The sequence below is a fragment of the Diorhabda carinulata genome, chromosome 4 (genome assembly GCF_026250575.1).
Source record: "Diorhabda carinulata isolate Delta chromosome 4, icDioCari1.1, whole genome shotgun sequence".
NCBI classification, from domain to species: domain Eukaryota; kingdom Metazoa; phylum Arthropoda; class Insecta; order Coleoptera; family Chrysomelidae; genus Diorhabda; species Diorhabda carinulata.
This window is the reverse complement of record NC_079463.1, coordinates 27,022,102-27,038,862: the sequence shown is the minus strand read 5'-3', so window position 1 is coordinate 27,038,862 and position 16,761 is coordinate 27,022,102. Positions and strand designations below refer to the sequence as shown.

General features: G+C 33.9%; 1 protein-coding gene across 1 annotated transcript in view; it reads right to left on the bottom strand.

The window, feature by feature from the left end:
- Positions 1–16,761, bottom strand: part of LOC130893394 (rho GTPase-activating protein gacF-like) — a 438,283-nt gene that overhangs the window by 228,310 nt on the left and 193,212 nt on the right. Inside the window, exons 4-6 of the mRNA XM_057799454.1 lie at positions 13,822–14,185; positions 8,418–8,726; positions 632–2,422 (exon numbers count right to left, since the gene is read on the bottom strand). Coding sequence (XP_057655437.1) covers positions 632–2,422; positions 8,418–8,726; positions 13,822–14,153 — 2,432 coding nt within the window. The 5' untranslated portion in view covers positions 14,154–14,185. The remainder of the gene's footprint in view (positions 1–631; positions 2,423–8,417; positions 8,727–13,821; positions 14,186–16,761) is intronic.

The following is a 16,761-nucleotide window of genomic DNA, read 5'->3' as shown; positions in this document are numbered from 1 at the left end:
TCAGGTACAAATGTAAGGGTAAAGTCTATACTATTGCATTTTATATATCAACTGGAGGCTTGTCACTTTTTTAGATTGTGAAAAAATCTATACTGAGAGTTGGATCAAGAGAAAATAGAAGAAATTATGAAGAAAACTGCTAAAGAAAGCAGATGTTCCACTACAACATCCAGTTGAGGCAACTGACAGCCAAGGATCCAGGGCCGAGAAAACATCTGGACTATCGTCAACAATGAAATCAGAAAGAAACCAAAAAGAATATTAAAAAGGAGTAAATTTATAGTACTATCCTGAAGAAAAAAAGAAAGAACTATTTTTTATCTCTTCCGGTGAAGTCCCACTTTAAAAATCAATATCTAGAAACCTATTTTACGACAGATGTGAATTTTTAATGTAATAATTTTAAATAAATTCGAAATTCTTGATTAATTTAATAACAAATACCCCACTTCTTATATATACAGATGAAAGATAATCACATTTCCCCTGAAAATGAATTTAATGAATATAACAACACTGTTATTATCACATACTATTATAAATACTTGTGTAATGAGCTTGTAATTCAAACAGCTGCTGCTTCTTAGGCTTTTCCGATAGTTACCCGGAAATGAATGATTAAAAATCTTACCTTCTAAATCCAGTAGCAGGAAATGGGAATCTGAAACCAGTCGGAGGTGGCACCGCCACAGGTGCTGGTCCTTGGACAAGAGGCACTTGTCCAACAGGTGGAGGACCTTGAAATACAAATCCACTAGGAGACACTATATTACTAGGTACCACAGTGGGTAGAACTGTGCCATGGGGATGCGGTAATATTCCAGAATTTGCCATTAGAGGCGACATTGGACTGACCGAGCCAATATTAGGACCAGAGCTACCAGTAACAGGTGAATAAGGGGGTGGTAGATGACTGTTAAGTAAATCCGGAAGCCTATCATTTTGGTTATTAATTTGAGTACTACTATCCACTGAGTATCTATTGTTTAATCTCCTCTGGTGTCTTCTTTCACGTCGTTCTCTTCGTCTGTTTTCCCTGCTTGTTGTAGGTTGTTCGTTGGTAGGAGGAAGTATTGATATTTCATCAGTTTGTGCTTCAGTACTCGTAAATGTTCTAGTGGTGGATCTATTTTCGTTTCCCTGCTGCCTTACGGGAGAAGCTTGAACATTTGATTCAACATGAACATTGGTTCTTAAAATGGGTTGATTATTAACAAAAGGAACGGTAGTACAATGTGAAGGTTTATTTTGAATAATCACTTGATTTGTCGATGTTTGAGGATAGAAATTATATACTGCATTAGTATTAGTACCAGTGTTAGTTGAAGTAGAACTATTCTGCACACCAGAAAGATTCGATCTATCGAAATTGCCGATACTAGCTTGAGTATTATGTAAAATAACTTGGGTAGTACCGACCACAAGAGAGCTATTTGTAGATACTAAACTTGGGGGATTTCCTAGTGGAAGTACTTGAACATTCGATACTTCATTCCCTTGTACATTACTTAAAGTATTTAAGCAATGAATAGTAGGTACCGAAGAAATGACATTAACAGGTACTGCTCTATAAAAATTTACATTGACGTTACTGACATCGTTTGACACTTGCGTATTTATTTTTTGACTAAATCTAGAATTATTTATAAAAGTACTGGGTACCGTCGTGGTAGTAGTAACCGTTGTACTTTCATGTCTCGGTATGACTGGCACATTTTTGGGTACTGAAGTACTTCTGAAAGTATTAATTTGCTGTACGTTCGGATGATCAATTTGTGTAGTGTGTCTATAAATATTCGAACTTGTGGTCTGAGAACCGAAGACGTTGTTTTGACATTTGAAAAATTGATTAGATGGTTCCGATATATTCCTTGAGTGTTTCGGTACTAGAGTGCTACTATTGGTAGCTCTGGTCTGTATAGTACTAACAGGCACTGAGGAATATCTCGCGTGATTCGGTAATCCAACGACATTAGCCGTACTTAAATTTGTTTCGTTAATATTTTGAAAAATAGTTTGCGTGGTAACACTATTGTTCACCCCATTGTCACAAATTGGAACCGGTGAAACGTCGGTTTCTGGCGCACAGGACGAATTTAACGGAACACTAACTTGCATATCACAAAAGTTTACATCACTATCGCCGTAGACGTCGACTCGTGAAACACGCTGACTCGCAATCTCCGTTAAACTGAATACATCGCTTAGTCGAGTTGTTGAACGAATTGTACGAGGGTCATGTGACGTAAATGCACGTTGTGATTGGTGCGTCACGATGGGTTCTCGCAGGTTAATAACCATTTCTGAATCCGAAGTCGACGATTGTAGATGTAGGTCTCTAAAACTGCATGGCTCTGAAGTACCATCATTCTTTGTAAGCTCTTCAAGGTCGTTGTAAGATGAAGATGGACTACTATAAGAGCTGAAAGAGAAATTTTTTTATTATTAAATTTAAATTATTCATGTTTTTCATTAATCACAACATGCGTATTGATGTGTTATACGGGGTTATTTTAAATTATTCAGTAAGTTGTTAGAAAATGAATAAAATCATAGTGGAATAATTTAATGAGTATTAGATAGTAAGTTTATGGTTCTAACGACAAAATTCTGTGATAAATTTATTTATGAATAATATAAATATAATCCACGACACCATTTTAGTGAAAACTTTGATTTTGAGACATCGAGGAATCAAAATTTTCAGCTTTTTATCAATAAGTCAATAGTTCGCTTTAGAATACTAGAAATAATGGCAATATTGTATGTGATATGATATGATGTAGAAATAATAAAATAAATAAAGGAACCTTGAAAAGAAAACTATAGGGAAATCATGACAATTATGATAAAAATCTAGAAATTCTAAGAAGGAAAAATATGGCTATGCTTGATAAGAAATATATTCTAAACGGTATATTAACAAACTTTATAGAAAATTGGAAATATGTACAGATTTTTAGGTTCAATAATAAGCATAAAAACAATAGAAATGGAAAAAGTTACTGAAAGTTTCCAGAAGGGCATTTTTCCTGACGTACTTATACCAACTGGATTCACAGTACATTTATAATTTGAGTATTCCAGGAAAAAAGGACGTATTGCAGTGTATTCATAAAAATAGGACGTAATTCATCTTATTTATTACAATAGTCAATATATAGGAGGGTGTCTCATAACTACTTCACTACTTTAGTTGAAAAAAAATACATTATACTTATTTTTATATGTATTTATATATTATAAATGAAAAGATAAGAAACAACATTTTACTTTTTAAATACAACATTGTTTAAATGACGGCCCTCACATTGAAGGTACTCTTCAAACCGTTTGCGTACATTTTCAAAAACTTTTTGAAGAAATTTTCGAGGAATACTCCTTATCTTTTCTTCAATATTGTTTCTTGAATCTTGTCAACTTTCGTGGATTATTCTCGTAGACCACGCTCTTAAGATAACGCCACAAGAAAAAATCAGGTGGGGCAAGTCAGTGCTATTCAATATCAATTCTTCGTGAAATTACCTTTTCTGGGAACAATTCATGCAATGCAGCTGAAAAGTTATGAAAATGTGGCTGTTCGCTGAAGAACATATTGTTGAAATTGTTAAATCTCTCTAACATTGCATTCACAAAATTCAATCTTATAACGTAATCATTTTCATGTCGAGCTTGCACAATCTGAATTTTATAGGTTTTTAGGTGTAAATCAAATCGCAGTATGGGATGAATTCTCGCTCTCGATAATCCCAGTTGAGTCAAGGCTCTCGCTTACATAATCTGCTACTGACTGAATGATTCCAGGCGATCTTGCTGTCCTTGGACGGTCGTAATGAATTTCGCCAATAGTGTTTCCAGTACGTCATGATGGCAACTGAAAATTTAAAAAACGCGCTCCCTTCCCCGCGACTTGTTTGCTTCTCAGTCACTCTTGAAATACTTGGATCGTTTTCTAGAAATACGAAAAATACTCATTTTCATTTTAGTATTTGAAATTTGTAAAATCAATGAATCAAAAATAGTAGCATCTTTTATACCAACGAGTGTTTTCCATCTGGCGTCTAAACTTTTAAGCTTCTTCAGAAGTGAGGATTTTTCCTGATTTCCCTGACACGTCCAATTTATACTAAATGTAGGTAATGAACTTAAGCTAATACAATTTGAAGGTAGTGGAGTTATTGATCCAAATGTTGCTGGGTTACTAAGAAACCGTAGAACTATTTATATTCATAATAGTATTGTTGATGATTGCATTTAAACCATGATTGGTAACGTTAACCAGACGAATCTTTATGACCTCAGCAACTTATGGATAGTGATATCGCTCCGCAATGACGCCTACACGAATGGAATCCGGTAAGTGGAGCTGAAATGAAGACATTTTGTGGACTGATACTATGGATGAGATTGGTATCTACAGTTGCAGTCTGTTAGGGACTACTAACTACTACAATCTACGTACGAAGTTAGATTTGGTAAATTGAAAATGTCCCGAAATCGATTTGAGTTCATTTTAACAATAGTTCATTTCTTCAACAACGAAGAATGTTCCGAAGGAAGCAGATTATATAAAAATACAAACTGAATTCGATATGTTCGTATACAACATTTAACTTGCATGGATGAAACAGTGTTTTCCTTTAGAGGATGACTTATTATGAAACAGTACAATGAACTAAAACATGAATACGAAATCAAAGTGTTCAAAATACAAAAATACGTAGTAGTATGGGCTACACCTAGAACTTAAAAGGGTATGATGGAAAAAATGCAGGTGACCTACTGAATAAGGGTAGAGTAATTTTAATTTCAAAATCTCAAATTGCAAACGTGCATAAGACATTCAACAGAGCAACAAGAAGTAGATATAGAGAAACAACTAAGCTAGAACTTAAAATTATTTTAGATTATAATAAAGGTAAAGAAGTTGATATTTCTGATCAAATAAAACAGTGCAACAAATCTTAGCATAGGTGAATATCTAATGTGGTGAAAAAAACTAGTTTTTGAATTACCACTTAGTAGTAAATGAACATAGCAGCTGCTTTCCTTTACATCAAAACTCAGATTAGTCTCACTTATGGCATCATATTCAGTTCAATCACATTCCTTTCCAGTCTCATAAGTGAGACCTAGCTGAGATTTACCAGCAATCTGTACAAGCTTTAGACCGTGTGCTTTAGTGAGTTTTGTGAACTCAGATTTAAAGTGAGGTTGAGGACGTCACCTTGTCATATTTTGTCATCAAAATAAGCAAGTATGATTGCAAACAGTCATTGATGTAAATAATCTTTTAAATAATATTATTTTAGTTATGTCGTTTTTTTCGGTGCAAGTAACAGACAGTTGGACCAGCAATGATAATAGTGAATTTTATTACGCGTTCCTTTTATTTACTAAGCAGTGATGTCATTATCTGAGTACAACATACTCAGCAGCAGCTAATATATACAAAGATATCCATAATTGATTTTAAAAAATATCTTGTGGAGCAATTGACTTGTAATGTCGGAGATGTATAATGAGGCGTTTTTGTTCCAACTGTTATAATATCACAAAGAGATGGAAGAAAGGCGGGTCAGAATAAAACAAAAAAAGTAACAACGTTCTGTGCCGGATATGTTGGAGAACCACCAATGTGTTACGTTGTGGATTTACAAAATTTAAACAATAGACAATTATTATTCGACCCTATATTTTGTTTTGACCCGGGGACCACATATTTATGTGAACATAAAATTCGCTGCCCACTCAAAAATACTACAGAGGACGTTTCATAAGTAATGTCGGTTTTCATATGTGAAACTTCCTATTCCTCAATTTAAACATGTTACTAATTCTATGAAGAGTAGTACAATCGCTTTACTTGCTTCTAATCATTCTCTTTTTGTTTATTGAGGACGCAATACGTTTTCATAATAAATAGTACGGAGTAGTGTGTTAAACATGAAATTCGTGTATTGGAAACTTCCAAAAACAGGAAGGAACGACTACACCGTTCCCAAAGCGTATCGAGCAATCAGCCTCGCCAGTTTTCTACTGAAAATAATAGAGATATTGCAGGATCGGTATTTGAAGGAAAATATGTTGGTCGTAAGACCATTACATGCTCAACAATATGCCTACCATCTGGCAAATCCACGGACTTGGCTCTGGTGAATAAAATGGAGAGCTCATTAAGCTGTGGAAAAGTCGGAACGGCGGCATTCTTTGACATTGAAGGGGCATTCGACAACACTTACTTAAATAATACAAACTCTGTTTCTTAAGATGGATAAGGGCAATGCTTTCAATCCGCCGAGTTGGCGAAATTAAACAACGTAGTTATCGAGACAGTAGCGGCCAAGGTACCTGGTACATAAACGGCTTCAGGAGGAATGACTTGGCCGGAGCAGACATCTGCGGAGGACACCCCAAAATAAGCGTATCTTTTTCGGTTGGGGAACATTTTGCCGTCTTACTCGAGGTATTCTGTGATGGAACACGGACACGCTTCCATACAAGCTATAACGGCCGAAAAGGTGTGCTCTAGGTTAGTGCTGGTGTGCAAGAAAGTCCTACAAAATCTGTAAGTGATAGCTGCAAGATCCAGCTCGTTTGGGTGGTCGGTCACCCGGACAACAAAAGCAATGACGAGGTGAACTCACTCATCAGACTGGGGTCGGAGAACTCACTCACAAGAGTGTTGCTATCGCCTCTCTTAACGGCCCACTTGCAAGGTGGGATCGACAGAGATATCTGGCAATACACAAGCGAAGGCACACATAGATGGACCTTGTGCGTATTAAACCAAAAAACTGCTCCAAATAGGCACGAAATCCAACTAGTGACCAGACTTTTAACCGGATTCTGTCATCTAAGACGCCATCTCCACATCTCTGTAAATCATGGTAGAAAAAATAGATCTTAAAATAGATGTAAAATTTGCGAACGGAATATAATAAATTCCCACAAAAAAATTAATAAATTAGGATATATTGGGATCCCTATACAAAAAAAATCAAAACTTGGGAAATTTATATATGTGTTTCTGGTCTACTCCCTTTATAAGAAAAAAACTCCTACGAGCGATGCCACAATGCCCAGTTTCAACTACTTCTTAAAATTGATATTTTTCTTCCACTACTAAGACGGAAAAGATCACGTTTTACTGTCCTTTGCAACTTTCTCAGATGGAGAACTGTCATTTCCACCACCAACAATAAACATTTCGTTCGAGCTATGTCCTTACTTGTATAGAGGGTTGTCTATAATAAGACCCAAACTATATCCAATAAATTTCTACTTTTATTTCGAGTTGTCTATGCAAAAGAAACGGAGGGTAAAGTCTTTCCCTTCCCCACTTAAAAGTTCACAAACAAATTACCAGTAACAGCTAAAGGCACTCAATTATATCCTCAACCACACAAACGTAATCCTATCTCAGAAGTGTCACCCATACAGCAAAAATTGTAAACCAATATAAAACCCATAAATCCCTACGAGCTAATATTTATATCTCGCAACTTAAGTGACCAGTTTGGTGGACTTCTATCACCATGACGGGTAATTCTTATTCCAAACCACCGGATAAAAATCAAAATTAAGAAGAGGAGTACGATCTAGAAGTTACATGTCATAACTAAAGTAATTTCAGGAGTGGTTGCATTCTTAGCAAAATTCTTGCGTGCGAAAAATTGAAATTCAAAAGTTGTGGGACAATTTTTGGCATCCAAGCTGAAACAATGGTTCTACCAAAGTAGCAAACAGCTCGCTGAACGTTTGGTAAGAGCTATAGATAACTTCGAATACTGAGGCTTTTTTTATATGATAATTTAGAGAAAAAATAAAATGAAATTTGAACCGTTATTATTTATGAGACAACCTTTAAAGAAAACGAGATCCATACTTTTGACGTCTCTCCTACATATACCACAAAAGAGTTCAGCGAATTTTCCTTAAAACTTTTTCATTCTACACTATTTGAAAAAATTGAAATATTCAATAATCATACTGCTGAGTCGATTTTTTCGGTAATAATTCTAATGAAGTTCTTTTAAGGCCTTTTAATATCAACAGGAATACACGATTCATTACTATTCCTAATTATGTGAAATTAATATTGAGCACTAGCAGGAATTTTTTAAAAAATGCGCGAACTGTAAAAAATACTGTTAATTGGCAATTGAAGTGATTTACAAACATAGTATAACTTTTATCTTCAATATCATAATACGAAAGTTATACAAAAAACTTTGTGTGATATATTTGTGTTAAGAGTAAATTTTATTTTGTTAGTAAAATAGATTGAATATCTTCGTTTTTTTCGCAACCTTTTCATCCACAAAATAAAATGTTACTTAAAATGCTTATGTAATTAGAAGCTATTTTTTGTTTTTAAAAATACCAGTTCTTTAATACTTATTTGGTTAACTCACCTAAACGGAGAAATTGACGGAGAATTTCTCGTAGTTCCCTGGTATTCATAGGGCTGCCACAATAGAGAATTTAAAGCTTCTTCAACGTTTTGATGAAAACTATTTCTACTTTTCTTCGAATTTTCTATTCTACTGTTATCGCAGAACTGAGACGACGTATTTGTTGAATTATCACATTGGTCGTTCACCGAATTTGAATTATTCAGATAACCAGAGGCACTTTTTTTCATATACTCGTCGTATTCGTAGTTGTCCGTACTCAAAGTTTTTACGTTCAATGTTTTCATTGCATTTATGTTGGTCGTCTCTCTGCAAAAAAAAATACTAATTTACCCAAATGATCCAAAATACGTAAATAAACGAAAAAATTAATAACCTCAATGATACCTAAGTCAACAATTAAACCACATACGAGGGCTGTTTGACCGAAAGTGACTTTTCAATGAAATATTAAAAAAAATTCAAATCTACACATAAAGTCCAGCAAGATTGATTACAAATCTATTCCAAAAATATTTTTTTTAAATATCTACGTTTGTGTCACTTCTTCATTTTTCTGAAATAGTTTTCCACCTTTTAATATTTGATAGCCAGCAGGAGGAGGCATATCAGGTGACTATGGCTAATTAGCCAATAAATCGTGACGTAATTTGGCTAAGTTTTCTACAACGATAGAGGAACAATAGGGAGGCGCATTGTCATCATCAAAACTTTTTCCTTCTATAAGTTTAGTCGTTTTTTTCCATCCGGCATCAAAATATGTTAGCAAATCAACATAATATTGGACAATTATCGTTTCAGTTTTTTCTAAATAATCATTAAGATTACACCTTAGAAATCGCAATGACCATGAACTTTTTGACGGATAAACAATTTTTGCTTTCTCAGAACTGCTGTTTTTTTGGGTAGAATGGTGTACCTAAGACTCATCTACTGTAACAGATTGACAGAAACATTCACTTGGGTTAGGTTATGTTGGGTTTAAATATGTCTAAATAATGTATGTAACAAACGTTTTCGGAAAAAACTTGTGCAATTTTGAAACAAAGAAATAATATTGACAATTCATTTAATCATCATTTTTTCTCATGGCATATAGTTAAAAATAAACACAATTAGAATTATACTTGAAGGGCCATTTTCTTCAATGGCTCCTAATTTTATGCTTAACGCGCTGCATCATCTGCGGGACGGTGTCATTGTCAATTACCGTACACTTTTCTGCTCAAAACTTCTCCTGTGCCTGGGGAACATTTGAGGGAATCTTCTTTCAGTACAAATGGTATGTCGTAAGCCTCTAACCAATCTCCTCTTATTCTAGCGTGATGACAAGGGACTGGATCCGGCCAAAATATTATTTCATCATTGGGTTGATGTGTAATGCCTTCGGATATGGAACATCAGACCCAAACTATATCTTAAATTTCATCATGTCATCCTTATAAAATCCCTCATTGCCTTCAATTTCTGAATGTGATCAGGTGAAATATTTTTCGCCATCCATGATCACAACTCTGTTCTCTGTTAACTCATTTTCGGTATATTTTGTACATTCCTTCCTTTTCTGATGTTTAACTCCCTTTCTCTTTGGTTCTCGACTGATGATCATGTGACAAACCTGAAATCGGCGAGCCAACCTTCATCTCAATGTTCCTAATTTGTCTTTTGCACATTCCACTAATCTATTTGACTGAAAATTAGTCAAAGCTTTATGCCGCCCACTTTTTGAAAGGTTTAAGCATGGTATTTCTTGTTTACATTCACTTATTGTTTTATAAACGATCGAAAGTACAATTTTCTACTCTCTAAATATATTCACAATGTCAGTTTCACTGTTCAACTGAACTGTATATACGTCTCCCGTCTAACTTGTACGCCACAACTAAGTTAAAGTTCAAATGACATATGAAAATTGAAACATTATCAAATCTGTGTTTTCTAAGGCAAGTACAAGGTATCGAACTTTAAGCTACCATAACAAATATAAGTTGCTGAGTCAAAATAGAACAAACTTGATTATTTCATTGAACTGATGATTTCGCAGAATTGTGTGTGTTTTGAGTTTAGTTTGGTGGCATTTATTTTCGTATATAAGTTCGATTTATAATCAATATTTCACACTGTAATCCAATTAGTGTTGTACAACTGTTTCAATAAAGTATCTTGTTAAAAAATGACTTTAGGGGCAGTATCCCTTAATTGGCGCAGTCAATAGTTTAGTGGAAGAGCCCTTAGTGATTCTTGTCGTTATTTAACGTTTGTCCACTACAAAAAACTTTTGTGAAACATTTTAGTTCATCCACAAATATTAGAAGACATTAAAAAGTAATTGGAATTTGAATCTACAAATTATAAAAAGAAAAATTATGACAGTTTTTGAAAAATATTGAGGTTAATCCAAAAGTGTTAGAAGAAACTAGAAGTGAGTAAAAATAAAACTCTAAATATAAGATGAAATAATAAGTTAAGAAACTTATGGAAAACTTAGAATTTCAAGGTACTAAAAGATAGAAGTAAGCGCATTTAAAAAATTAAGAAAAAAGTTTTTGAAATAATTATTATAAAAGTAGAGAAAAAATCTTTAGGACATTAAGTGAAATTCATTCAGAAGTTTTAAAGCAAAAAGAAAAGAGGATAAGAAGTAGTAGTACCAGTAACTCTTAATTAGCATCAAGCAAACGCGGTACCTACCTTGAAGATTGATTTTTCATATGTAACCTTATTTATCTCACTTTTATACAACGATCGCTTAATACAAATCCCCCAAGAATTAAAACACTTTTTTAAATATTAAAAATGATATGGCTATTATAGATAATATATGTATAATAAATAATAAAAATTTCTTCAATTTCTTATTTCTTAGCCCTTTTGATATATAAATGCTTCTAAATGATCTTGATTTTAGGTCTCTTCTGTTTCAAAATAAGTTTTTTTTTTAGTTTTTAAAAGAACGAAGGAAGTCTTTATCAAAATATGATATTGACACTGACAATTTACTTATTTTTATTGATCTATAGATCACCTTCATCATGAAGAGAACTAAAATCAAGAACATTTAGATGCATTAATAAATAATGTATAGATAACATCAAAAACCTGGAGGAAATGGAACCTGGAGAATTGAAAAATTCTCTCTTTTCCCAAATCGCGCTCTGGAGACCACAGTATCTCCGTGTTCCTTTAGCAGAGTAGATCCTGAGTCGCCTTATTACTTCAGAAAAGTAGATACCAATGTTTCTTCAAAAAAGCATTCTCAGAAGCAGAATTTAAATTGACACATTATCTTCACTCATTAAATGGAGATTTTAGGATATCAACACCAACTTTGCGGGACGTTCCTCTGTCAATATAATGTCTCATTTTTGTTTCAATATTTCATTTGTATGAAGCAGTTATTGGTGGAATATGCGAAACAATTTTGTTAATTATTATAATTAAAATGTGTATATCGGGTTTATTCTATTAACCTATATTGAAAGAGTCGAGCAGAAACTGTTAGCATGAGAGAAATTATTTTTATAACTACAGCAAACTAGCATAGTGACCTCTACAATCACACCATCGTTTTATTAAATTATAAATAGTTCATTAATCTATTATAAGAGCTTTTATATTGAAAACAAGTTCAAATTTGAATAATAAATCATGTTTAGAACAATTTAGTAATTTGATCCATATGAAAGAACATATTCAAACTCTGAAGCTCTTTGGAAATGCAATTCTAGAAGTGGGGACCAAAACTGGTATTCACAACAATAGATATAACAGAAAAGTGCGTAAGACTCAAAAAATTTAGAACGAAATTGGAGTAATATCAGTAGATATTAGAGGAGAAGTATTATGTACTAATTAATTAATTATTCAATAATTTTATTATACAACTATTCTCTGAATAAATTATATTAGGTACTTCTGATTCTCCCTGTATAAGCATTAGACACTTGAGAATGTCACTGCTGAATTCATTACCGACACTTTTTTATCTAAAATGAATTAGTGGCAGAATAATTAATCTGTTTCATACCCTTATAAAATTGACTGTCAAGTCAAAAAAATTAACTAAAAATAATTTTGTGCCTTTTGCTTTACATAAGAATTAAGTGCTTATTGAGTGCAACAGATTTTTCTCAAAAAGTATTCCATATTCAACATTTAACCATCAAAACTTCCTTGAATGACTTTTACTTCGATGACCTCTCAAGAAGTGGTGGATCTTGATTTTTCCTCAACTCATAATTTAGGCTCGGTTAGGTTAGCTTTAAGTGCTCATTAAATGCGAGAAGAAGTTTATATTCAACTTTTAACTTCGAAAATTTCTTAAATGACTTTTGTTTCGATGACCTTTCTATAATTGGTGGATCTTGATGAGACGGTTGCTTATTCCAATATAAAATCGATTTTAAATAAGATTTGACTTTGAAACATGTTCCAGTGTCATCTTTTATGGCTACAAGTTGAATGTAAAATTATTCTTGACAGGAATCTCTAACACTTAATGAGCAATTGATCCTGTTAGAATGAATTATTGCTTAGACCATTAGATGATGCTCGATTAAATATCAAAAGCTAGATAACTAAACTAACCTAACCTAACCTAACCTTTTTTTTGCCTAGAGGTGGGGTGGAAGCTAATGCCTTCCTCACAACGGGCGGGTGCAAATGCTGTGAGTTTGTGTGGGACTCTCACCCACTAAACCACCCTCCTCAATCCTTGGGAGTGTCGTACGCCGGGAGGACAACAAATCATTGCATCAGCGTACAACACTTAATCCTTTGGATTTTTGAGCTGTTTCTTAGCTTCACTCCTCTCCACCAGTCCGTCAAGACGAGAAGAGAGGAAGTTACTGAGCCACTCCACCAAGTTCAAGGTCTTACAGCTCCCAGGAGTGGAACCTAACCTAACCTAACCTAACCTAACCTATACTATGAGTTAAGGAACAAAATAAATATGGAATGATTTTAATTACGATCATTGACATTGGAACAAGCACCCGACTCATCAAGATCCACCACTTCTAGTGATGTCATCCAAGTAAAAGTCTGTTAAGAAATTGTTAAAAGTTGAATATGGAATACTTTCTGAGAAAAATCTGTTGCACTTTACAAGCACTTAATTCCTATGTGAAACAAAAGGCACAAAATTATTTTTAGTTAACCTGGTTAACATTTTTTTTAATTTTTCAAAACCTTTTTTGATTTGCGCACCTAAAAGCCTTCTATTTTTTGACATGGGCCAACAATTTCATAGGATTCAGCCGCGTTCTGTAGTAAATCGAAATATACGAATAAAATAATTGGTGAAAAAATTGATATCACACTTCTAAAGTGTTTTCTACTACATTTTTTCAAAGCTCTGACATCAGTGATAATAATTCTCCTATATAATTATCTCTTCGATTACCTTTTATTGAAACGAACGGGCGACTTAGTCAAACAAAGTAATTTAGGTAAACTTTGTTTTAAGCTAGTTTTTTCCATCTTTTTGACGGCGACCTGTACATTTTTGTTGAGATCCTCTGTCAATTTCGTTTCTACTTCAAAGAACTCGTTGCCGTCGAAGTTTCTAGGCAATGGATTCGAGTTCGAACAAAGATACGGTGAATGTTTGTCGTTCGGGTTACTGTGCCATGTAGACTTCGAGCTCGATTTCCTGTTTAATAGTTTTAAACCCGTAGCCGATGTTGGGGAATCAGGCGGACGGCCTTTTTCCGGGGTTTGACTGAAAGTTGCCATTTAATCATCAGGTTTGATTAATTAGATCATTTCTGAAACAAAAACGAAATAATTAGAATTCTGATATAAATTCGAAAAATTTATTAAGGAAGAAGAAGAAAGAGAATAGCTCCGATTTTAAATTTAGAGCAACGTTAAAAAGTGAGACATCATTGTTTTTAACGATTAATCTTGAAGGTTACGAAAAACGGTAATTCAATTATGCTCGAATTTCTCAAAATCCCGTATACATAGTAATAAATCATCTAAAAATCAATTTCCTATTTTCAGAGTAAATGTTAATGGCACATTATCGAGAAGCACAAATCCGATTAGGCCAATTTGTCGCATGTTTTCACAGGTAGCATTCAAGGTTACAATCTTATTAGTCATTTCTGTTACTAACGTTTTAATATGCTAGTGATGCTTTTTTACTGTAAAAAAGGTCATCATGCATGTTAAACATGAAGAGAAATTTGTTCTTTATCAAGTGTGGGATAATAAGAACTTGCAGAAGTAAGTTTATCCTCGAGGAATTTTCGGCAATATTATTCAAAATTATCTTTATATAAAAGTTATGCAACTACTAGTATGGGCAGGTACATGTTTTAAGCTGTGTTTATGTTAGAGCTGCGATAAACGATAATAGCGTTTTAATAGCGAAAAAATTTAAACGTGGTGGTACAGACACCGATAATGGAAAGCGCTCTGGTCGTCCAATTGAGGTGGTTACTCCAAAAAACATAAAAAAGTCCAGAAATTCGTTATATCTAATCGTAAATTGAAATTGGTTCATATAGCTGAGGCCGTAAAAATATCAGAAGGCAGTGTATTTACAATTATGCATGAATATTTGACCATGAGAAAGCTTTTCACAAAGTGGGCGAAGCGTTTACTCACAGCCAATCAAAAACAACAACGTGTTGATGATCCAGAGCAGTGTTGTAGTGTATAATAAATCAGATTTTTGTGTCGATATGTGACAATAGATGGAACATGGATCCATCACTTCACTCCAGAATAAAAACGATCATCATCTGAGTGGACTACAGCCGGTGAACCACGTCCGAAGCATACAAAGGCACAACAGTCAGCTGGGAAGGTTATGGCTTTACTATTTTGATCTATGTCGAAAAAAAACCTGTTTCACCAAGACAATGCATCGATTCACAAGTCGATGGCATAGATGGTTCAATTGAATGAATTAATTTCAAATTGCTTCCTCATTCACCGTATAGTCCAGATCTGGCCCCAGTGTCTACTGATCTTCAGGTCAAATGAAGAAGCAGTTGCTGAAACTGAAGCCTATTTTGAGGCGAAATTCAAATCCTTCTACAAGTACGTTATCGAGAAGTCAGAGAAGCGTTTCAATGATTTTATTGCTCCTGAAGATTATATTGATGAATAAAATCGATTTTTTGCAAAAAAATGTGTTTTTCTTAGTTAGTCACACGACTTCATTTGTGATTTACGTATGTCTTCCAAGGATTCTATTTCCATCATCATATATTCCATAAATTTTGCAGAGTGTTCCCTCAATTGTTTATTATGTTTAAGATGATAAAATTCTCCAAACATGTACCTTGTATTTATAGGGTGTGCAGAGAAGTTGCTCTGCTTTTGTAACAATATAATATTTAACTGTATTTGAATCTGAAAGTATTCCTTCTTCAGAATCAGTCGTTTGCTACAAAGCACAGATTGCCGCTATGGTCAAGCCTTACTATAAACGGCATTGAGAGATAGAATTGATTTCCGCGTCCTACATATATATATCAAATTTTTCAGCATAATTTTCTCTATAACATACTAAAATTTTAACGAAATCGGAGGGGTGTGTGTAACCTAATATAGATAATTACCAAATTTTCTCATACGACCTCTCGTTTCGGAGTTATGGGCCTTTAAAGCTGCGAAATCAGAACTTATATTCAAATATATTTTCTAAATTATACATTCGAACATTATGAATTTTTAATGGGAGATTACGTACTATGTCCATGTAGTGTGTTTCGACGGAATAAATAATTCTACACCACCATATGAAAGCCAAGGGCAGCTCATGCCCAATGGTTAACAATTCGTAACTTCTACTGAAATATTCAATAGATTTTTCAACAAAAAGGTATTTTGGTTTAGGAGATGTGTATATTTTTAGATCGTTGTACATGCCATGAAACCATTCGCCATAAACATCGAATAAAAAGGTATGTGAAAGGGGCAAAGAAGTTTGTCTTGGAGAATTCTATGAATAGTTGTCGTTGGTGCGTTGAATTGTAGTGATATTTTGCGTACGCTAGTTGTGGGATCAGCTGAAGCTGGTATAGTTCGTTGTTGATCTCCTGTTTTCCGTAAGCTGCGATCAACCTGTATTTTCAATAAATAATCACAATTTATGATAATTTCCTTCAGAATCTCTCTTTGGAATGTACATCGATCTATAAATCTACATATCTCCTAAACCATAGATTTTATGGAGTTGAACAAAGAGTACCTTTTTGTTGAAAAATCAATTGAAAGATTCATTTTCTCTATCTTTAGATTGTACAAGTTGTCCCTGTAGTAGTTACAGATTGTTAACCATTGAGCAAGTGCAAACCCTTGTCTTTCAGATAGTAGTGTAGAATTA